Raw genomic sequence first — 9,186 nt, 5'->3', positions numbered from 1 at the left:
TTCCTGATGGTGAACCTCCCGCTGCTGGGGTTCTCCAAGCTCCAGGTGCAGACGGACTGAATGCCACCATCCTCACTCCGTCCACACCTTTTTTCTTTTTTCATTTTTTAAAAACCAGTTAATGGCCTGCTTTCAGCTGGAGGGGACACTCACTGCATCACTAGCCAGAAGGTGAAGAACACGTCCCTGCTGAGCTCGCTCCCCTGCTAGGAAGAACTGGGAGGTATGAGCTGGGGCTATGGGGAAGGAGGAGGCCTGAGGTCCTGGGCAAGACCACTAAAACTGCACCCTGCCAGGGTAGGGAGGCCTGGTGGGACTGCTGGTGGCACGGCAGCTGTGTAAATGCCAGGACCAACAATCCCCTGGTGAAAGGCGGGTAGGAGGTGCCATAACCTCCAGCTAACGCATGCGCACACACAGTCCTGGCTGGGGAAAGCCCAGACCTGTCATGTCTTTGACAGGCCTGACACTTGCTGTTTGCAGTGCAGTTGTGAGGCTCCCAGTGAGCTCAGCTTAGCTGCCTGGGATGCCAGCTTTTGCGTTGAAAAAACCTTTGTCAGGCTGAGGAAGTACCTGCAGTTGGTGTGTCTCCTGGTCCTGGATGGAAGGAATAGTAAAGCAGCTGAGGCTGGCCTGGCTAAAAATGCAGGTAAGAAGGCCAGTCAATGAAAATGGAAATGGAGGTGACAGGGTGTGAGGGACAGGCCAGGGCAAGGGGGTGGGGAGGGAGACGTAGCAGCGCAGGCAAAAGTGCAGAGGTGCCTGGGTAGTCAGATGTCCGGCGAGTCGCAGTGTGCCAGAACTCCACTGTGTATATTGAGTCTATGAGTTTCTGTACCTACGAGGCTGAAGAAGTGAAGTTCATAGGCCTGGCTGTGAAAAGTGGTTTGTAATTTATTCCCTCTCAGGATCAGGCCTGAGAGACGAGGCAGTGTTTTTTGGTGAGGAACTTGCCCCAACAAGTAGCTGGGTTTTGTTGTCTTTGATAGATTCTGGTGTGCGGTTTGTGGGGTATTGGAGATGGCAAGTTTTGTGTTGTGAGCTGTAGGAAGTTGACTTCAGTTCTGGTGATGAGGTTAGGTGCTTGTTTGAATGTACAAACCACTTTTCAGAGCTGGGCCTATGAACTGCACTTCATCAGCCTCCTGGGTAGTGGGTACAGTAACTCATGGACTCAATATACACAGTGGAGTTCTGGCACACTGCGACCTGCCAGACATCTGACACCCCAGGCACCTCTGCACTTTTACCTGTGCTGCTACATCCCCTTTCCCCCCCACCCTCACCCCAGCCTGTCCCTCCCCCCCTGACGCCTCCATTTCCATTTTCACTGACGGGCTTTCTTGCCTGAATTGCGGTCCAGGCCAGCCTCTGGCTTCTTTACTATTCCTTCCATCCAGGACCAGAAGACACACCAATTGCAGGTATGTCCTCAGCCTGACAAAGGGTTTTTCAACCTGAAAGCTTCCCAAGATATAGTTCTCTAACTATTCTGTTTTTTTTCACAAAAAACTTATAAACATTAAAACACTAGATAAGCTATCACACACACGAGTAACATATATCCATCCAACACAACATCTTTACTTCTTGCTGTCAATTCCTTTATAAAAAAAAAAGGCTCTGTGATGGTTCAGTTTGGCTACCTTAGATGCTGCTGATACTACTGGTGCTGAGCCACCTATGTTATTTTTACCTGCTGCCATTTACTGGTGGACCGGCCGTGAGGCTGTAGGGGAGGAGACCTCAGTGGGGCACAATGCCATGTTGTGCAGAGGCCCCAGTGCCAGGAATGGCGTACCTGAACACACAGCGTCACCCACCCATGTCACAAGTTTTGCCTGTTAGCAGCCAGAGGTGCAGGCCCCAGAACCCAGACTCCCCCTGTACAGATCTCCTTGACAGCTGAAAGCCTTCATGGCCACAACAGGGGCTAGCATGCCTGCAGTTTTCACCCCCCTCGGCCCCAAGACAGAGCCAGTCAGTTGCACAAGCACACATGTCACAAGTTTTGCCTGTCAGCAGCTAGTGGAGCAGGGCCCCAGAACCCAGAAGCCCTGCACTTATCTCCTCGACAGCTGGCAGGTTTCGTGGCCTCAGCAGGAGCTAGCAAGCCTGCAGCTTTCACCCTGCTGTGCCTTAACACACACAGTGTCACCCATGTCATGAGTTTTGCTTGTCCACAGCTTGAGGTGCAGTTTCCCTGAATCCCTGCACCTATCTCCTTGAAACTTGGCAGGCTTCAGGCCTTCAGAAGGGGCTACCATTCCTGCAAGTTTCATCCAAATCAGGCCAGAAATGACAAAGTTATAGGCTGTTTTGAGCTCCCCCATTATAGCCTATGGATGAAACATCAAAACAGCGAAACTGTTTTGACGAAATGAAACAGAACAGCGGTTACAAGTTGAAACAAAATTTGAAACAAAATGCTATTCTGTCAAAACAGAACGGTGCCGTTGTGCACAGCACTATTCCTAGTGTACAATTAGCCAGCTGCAGAAGTCTCTCTCAGTTGCTTGTGTGAGTTTTTCACAAAGGAACAGAACAGAAAGCCATGTTAAATAAGGAAGATGCAATTGGAAAGACACAGGCCTTGGCAGATGAAGGAAGCCAGCTTCACCACCCTATGGATGTCACCAGCTTGGACTAACAGGTGCCATTTGTGCCAATTCTCATTGCTTGGGAAGTTCTAGATAAAAGATATTTCTATATTGCAGACCAATCAAAAGTGGTCTTCATTGCTCTCTTCCTATACTATCAGAGGAGGAGGAAATGCATCAAAGATGCAACCTAGTGAAATGTTATCCCTTTCCAAGGCAAGGGCTGTAGTCTTAGCCATGCAGCGTGAGGTATATGCTAAGGATCATTCGGAGTGGATGAACTCTGAGGCTGGGCATTCCCTTCCCATAAGCATGTTTTACAGTTGAAGGTTCCTATTGATTTGATCCATACAGAGCAAATAGGTCTCTTACCATTTATTTGTAGTCAGGTTTCCCCACATCACCTTTGGTGCAAGATAAGAATGACCTGAAATTTTAAAAATTCTTCTCTCTCACTCCTTAACAAGAATACCATACCCTATCCCCTCTCTGAAGCAGAACAGGTTACACAGCGAGCAAACACACGCACGCACGCACACAGGCAGAGAGGTTTCCATCAATAAGTTTAATCAAAGTTTGTTAAATAGAGAAGATAAATAGAATAATTTAAACCTCTTTTCTTGCTGGGCAGTGATACAGAGCAAGTGCTTTGTGATTAGTGTGGGCTTGGCTTGTTCAGCCTGATCCTGCTGCCTCAGAGGGAGCTACTCACTTGAAAGGCTCTGGCTGGCCCTGTTTTCTTGCGCTAATGGTGCCAGGTTATAGTAATGATCCCACTGAGGTGTGAATCTGAAGAGGGAAGAGGTCACACATCTTTTCAGTTGGCTGCATGAGGAGGAAAACAGTAGTGCTGCACTTTTGTTTTGTACATCTCCATTAAGATGGGGCTGCAACACTTTATTACTGACCATCAATCCTGAACGCAAGCATGAAGTTGCAAGGAACACCGGCTATCCTGCCCTATCCTCCTCACTACAGAAAGCAGCTAATGAGTACTGATGGGCAGAGAGGACTGAGCCAGGTCCCTGGATAGCCTTTAAAAACAACCCAAGTTTTCTTATCCCAAAGTCCTAACATCGTGGCTGCCACTAACCCATACAAATTGGACCCTATGTATACACAGAACTCTCTGACGGACAAGGAATCAGTAGGACACTTAATTCCACAACTCTAGCTTATTTCTGTGGGTAAGTCTCATCTATAACAGCAGTAGGGCACCAGGCAGGACACATTCAGCAGATCATTGCATTCTCAGATACTTAAAAGGTGACTCAGCCTTGCAACTATCTTGGCCACCTGAGGCAGGCTAGAATGATAGAAGAGTGTTTTCTGCTTTCCACAGAGGCCCCACCCGAGATGTGCTACCAGTAGCATTGCCTGAGAAACATTTAGCCTTTTAGAAAGTGCAGTAGATTGCTTCCCTCGCTCCACCTGTGAAGAACCCATAGATAAAGTTCAAAGGGCAGGGAGCACTTCACTCTGGTTTATGCGATAACAAGACTTGTTAATGTGCATACCAAGGATGTACAGCTAAAAAGCACAGCACATAAATGAAGGCCAGAGCAGTAAGCGCACCTCACACCTCCATATGCCACCACGGCAAGTCTCCTGCAGGACTGTTTCAAAAGGCACCTGGCCAATAAGTGAAAACAAGGCTGACTGATACTCAGAGCTGACCTTACTCTTGGCATTCAACATAGGCTCTGGTCCCATCATTGCATAGAAACACCCTAACCTGAGGCGAGGTGGGGGAGAGGGAAGAGAAGGGTCCACCTCTGGGAGGACATAAAGGAAACTTCTCATCTCAAGCCTACCAGCCAGATATTCCAACTGCAGGGCATCACACTGGCTATATGGCTCTGCCAAAACCCATCTCCGAAAGGGACATTCCAACATTTCAAAAGAAGGTCCCAACCATAAGAGAACATTGTTGTAATCACACAACCATCCTGGGTGAAGTGCTGCAGGACACAAGATCCAGCCTGATCCTGGTACATCCTTAAATACCATCAATGCAGGAGTCTATGGGCAAAGGGCAAAAAGGAGCCAGGAAAGAACTGGGTGTAATCCAGAAGACAAGTGGGGCTATGCATGGGTTCTGCCAGACACAACCTGCTGGGAAAGGGCCAAGAGCAGGACACTGCACCTGATCCAGCCAGGGATATAAAGTCCTCACTAGCTGACAGGCCACAGCAGCCCCAATAGAAGTCAGAACAGCTCCATGCTCTAAGGGGACATCAGGTAAATGCTGTCATCCCCACAGTTGGGGAAGCATCAGATAGTTTTGATGTGGCTTGGCCGCATCCCTGCATATGGGGCAGAAATATCAGCACTTGGAATCCACACCCCTTCGTCACTAATGTCTTATCTCTGCTTCTCGGTCTGGGTGCTTCTACACCCCAGCAGCACTTTGACCCTGGCAGGGTGAAATAAGTGTAATCCTCCCTGTGCCAGAGGTCAGAATACTCCTGGCAGGGCTCGAGGGAAGAGGAAAAACAGCTGCCTGCAGCTTGCAAAGGAGGCTTTCTGGGGATTAATGTGACAGAAATGGAGAGTGGAGAAAGCTTGTGAGGAACAAGCTCCCAGGTCTCTTTAGGGAGCAGCACCTAGGACGTTCTAAGGTTTCTACCAGCTGACAGCCCTGAGCTGCCCTTTCCCCTGATGCACTTTCTGCCTCCAGCAGACAATTAAACACTCTCTGCTTTGCAGTGGGAAGTTGTCAGGCCAGGTCACCACTCCAGGCTCCAGAGCACTTGCCAGCAGAGATGGGCTTCTCACCTGGTCTCATATTAGGTCTCCCAGGTGTTAAAAAAAAAAAGTCAAACAGGAGAAGGCATAGGAATGTGCCAGGTGAGAACATGGGAGCTTTTAAAGCCAACAGCTTTGTGTTATTTAATAAGCTAAAAATATAAATTTCTTTCAAGTTATGTTTGCATGATTCCTAGTGAGGCAATTGGACTGATCACTGCTGTCCCTTGGGCACTATCACCAGACTACCTTTCGGGGGGGGGGGGGGGGGGGTGTTAAATAGAAGCCAACGACTGGTTTCAGCTTACAAACTGAAGGCCTGAGAACATCTCAAAGCACCTTAAGGAGAAATGCCTGGTCTCTAACATCAAATTCAATCAATGTTCAGGTCCGTGGGCCAGTACTGGTCATCCAGGTAGTGGTTGCTGTCTGTATTACTGTCTGTAGGGCTGCTAGGGAAACTGTGAGGAAGGCTGCTGGCAAGTTTCTGCTCCCACTCTTCCTCCACCAGTCTGTAGAGCTCCATGGATGTCTGAGCATCTTCCACCGACGAGTGCCCTCTCCGGCCAACCTGACAGCAAAGGAAGAGAGCCACGTTAGAGTGGACAGTCAGCAAAGATCCTGCACGCTAAGCTCTCATACACTACTTATCCAGCCGGTTTTGTTGGACCAGATTCAAATACAACCAGGCCTCCACCCACATCTACACCTCTAGCTTCTATGCGTATTTGGCCCACATCAGCCAAGTACTGCCCTTACAACACCCCTGGGAGGTACAGAACCACTCACCTGAATTCTTGTATGCAGCAGCTGCCTTGCCAGACTCTTGAGAGAGACGCTGGCTTTCAAGGGGAATCCTGCCTTCTGGTTCAGCAAAGGGATCCGACTGGTATCTCGAGTCTGCTCTTTGGGGTGAAAATATTTGAGGGCTTGGAAGTCATTATGTATGGCATGGCCCACCACGATCTTGTCTTTCAGGATCTGCAGGACCTGGAAGTGTCAGAGGGAGGTGAGTTGGGCAGCAAAGCCAAAGTAGAACCCTCTGCTGCACTGACTGGTTTATCTAGTCAGGCTTCCTAAGGAAATCAATCCCAAAAGCCCTCCAATGACTATCCAGACACATGCTACAGTGAAGCAGGGACAAATGTTTCAGAGAAGCTGTCTTGCTGCACCCTCCAGGGCAGGTTAAAAAATAGTAAGAGAGAAGTGGAAGGCAGAGATAATGGTGCATGAGGAGAAGCAGCCTAGACATGCAGAGCATCCTGCTTTAGGCTGACATGCAGCAAGCCAGACTCAGAGCCAGGACTGGGTGGTCAGGAGTTGACAGGTCCCACACCAATCATGCCTCTACTGTGCTGGGGTTTTGAAGAGCTCCCCAGTGAGCCTGGAAGGAGGACAGGTGACAAAGCCTCCCTGCCTGCCGTTGTCAGAACAGCAACATCCCAGGGTCCTGCTGAAGGAAGAGCAGTTTCATCCCACCTGCCCTAAGAGGAAACAAAGCGAGACCTCCCCACCCTACCCCCATGCTTACCTCTCTCTGCGCAGCTTTGAATGGGGTAGCGTTCTGCATGTGCCGCTTGGTGATCCCACTCCACGGAGTCCTGTAGTCCACAATGGGGAGCTCCGGCCGGATATATTTGTCATAGACAACATCTCCGTTGTAGCTGACTACTGTGCATCGTGCCAGCTCACTCAGCTTCCCACCAGGACCCGTGCCCACCATCTCGCAGTCAATGGCTACATATTTCCAAGGTCTCTGGAGTGACCAGGACAAGGAAACTCTGCCTGACTTGGAGCTTGCAGGCAAAGATAATCTACATGCCAAATCCTGGGGTGGTGAGAGGAGGCGCTGCCCCGCTGGGCCCTCAGGACTGTCTGACTCAGCCTGTGACCGCACCTGCTTCGGCTTGGTGAGCTTGGCATGGGTTTCTCCTGCAGGCTGCTCACGCACCATGGATGCTGGCTGCCCACAGCTGCCCGTTTTCTTGGTGAGTGGCTCCTGTGCCATATCTGCTTCTGGCAGCTGGAGTATAACTGGCTGGACCTTTTGTCCCAGCTTGGGTCCCAGGAGCCCCCTCTGCTCCAGCAGAGCCCTGCGCTTCATAAACCGCTGGTGCTTCCGGCTCTTCTTCTTAGCCTGAATCTGCAAGGCCTGACTGTCAGCCTCCGCTGGGAGGCACGGCTGGGCTTTGGACTGGGCACAGCACAGGTCCCGCTTGGCATAGTAGTACTCCAGGAACCGGCCCTCGGACTCCTTCTGCCCCAGCCTGCAGGCCTTCACTGGCCTCAGGACACCTGGTGCTTGCCCCTTGCCAGCAGGCATCCTGCCAAAGCCAGCCAGGGCAACAGGTTAGTCAGTGCATGGGCAACCAGGAGACACCTCACCCCTGTCCCATCCCCCAGGGGAACCCCGGAGCTGCTGTGCTATGGGCATGGGGCCAGCCTAACCCACAGCAGTCACATGGCCTGGGGGACTCCCACAGCAAGTGGGGGGGAAACAGGTGGCACTGCCACGGGCACCCCCCAGCCCAGCCCAGCCCTGGGAGCCGGATCTGCCCTTAGCTCATTAAAACACCCACACGGGGAACGAGATCATTGCTCCGAGCCCTGCCCCACCCCCCTGCCCCAAACCCACCTCGGACCCGCGCCGCGCCGGCTACACGTGTCTATCCCGGAACTAGCTGTGGCAATGGCTGCCACATGCCCGGGCAAGTCCCGCGCTCCGCCCCGCCCCGAGCCGCCCCATTGGCTCCCGGGCCGGGCTGATCTGCATAAAGGGCGGGGAGGGGCTTTTTTTCCCGGGAATTCCGGGCGGGTGTTCGGAGCGCGCCCTGCGCTGGGCCCGGCTGGGACAGCCCCATGCCTGAGGCTTGTAGCCGGGGTGTCCCAGGGTGGAAGGGGCTGCTGGGGACCTCTGGGCAGCAGCCGTGGGAGGCTGCATCTTAGGGCTCAGGCAGAGGGAAGTGAGGGGCAGCGAGCAGACGGGGCTGGTCTGCTCTGCTCTGCACAGGGGCTACCCCCTGGGCTGTCTCTGGCCCTGGGGCTTGCTGGTAGGATGCCTGTCTGGCTTTGAGGAGTAGCCAGATGATCCATAATGATCAGTAAGTGTTGCAGGGGAAAGCCACTTTCTTGGCAGGGACCCAGGTAATGCATATTTAGTCTCCCACTTTCACCCCCAGTGGGAAGATCTTGGCTATATGCTGACTTTATGGCAATGGGAGACTCCTCCCTAGCCATATGGCTGAAGGCAAACAAAACCCAGGGGCAGCCAAATCCCAAGCCAAACCCTGGACATCCACACCTTAGGCCTGCACTAGGATGTCTGCCAAAGGATTTGGAAGCCTCTGAAGCCCCAGGTGGGGGTGGAGCATGCTTGCTCGTAGTAAGGCAACATACGGTTCTTGAATGACTCCTGGGTTTGGAATTGATTTGGCTGATTTGACTTGGGATGCGAAAAATTTTCCTTAAAAAAAAAAAAAAAAGGCATGGGTATCACACTCCATGGCAGACCAGAGCCCCACGGTGTAAGGCACTGCACGTGCCCAGAACACAACTCTGTTAGCACTTGGGAAGAGAGACTTGTATAATCCAGCTGTGATTATAAAGGCCAGTGTCTATACCTGTTGGTGTAACAGCTCTGCACAACAGACTTCTACTTGCACCCGGTTACATCAGTGGAATCTCCCACAACACACGCAGGCTTTATAGGGTGGGAGTTTTTATTCTGAAGCAAGTGTCTTTCCCTGCTTTTACTTTGGGTGTTTCCCAAGCAACCTAAGCCAAACAGCAAGGAGCATTGCACCAAACTAAGAGGGACTGAATGGGGGATGAGGGAGAG

The 9,186-nt window shown here is 51.5% G+C and overlaps 1 protein-coding gene across 1 annotated transcript; it reads right to left on the bottom strand.

Moving 5' to 3' along the window:
- Nucleotides 1–2,960: 2,960 nt before the first annotated feature.
- AEN (apoptosis enhancing nuclease) lies at nt 2,961–8,055 on the bottom strand. Its single transcript, XM_006263813.4, has 4 exons — nt 7,984–8,055; nt 6,880–7,672; nt 6,138–6,338; nt 2,961–5,919 (listed from the first exon to the last, which is right to left on the bottom strand). The coding sequence occupies exons 2-4, from the start codon at nt 7,669–7,671 to the stop codon at nt 5,722–5,724; spliced, it is 1,191 nt and encodes a 396-aa protein (XP_006263875.2). The 5' UTR covers nt 7,672; nt 7,984–8,055; the 3' UTR covers nt 2,961–5,721.
- Nucleotides 8,056–9,186: the final 1,131 nt, after the last annotated feature.

This window comes from Alligator mississippiensis, chromosome 11 (genome assembly GCF_030867095.1).
Source record: "Alligator mississippiensis isolate rAllMis1 chromosome 11, rAllMis1, whole genome shotgun sequence".
Taxonomy (NCBI): domain Eukaryota; kingdom Metazoa; phylum Chordata; order Crocodylia; family Alligatoridae; genus Alligator; species Alligator mississippiensis.
Note: the sequence above shows the minus strand (reverse complement) of the source record. Positions and strands in the feature narration are given on the sequence as shown.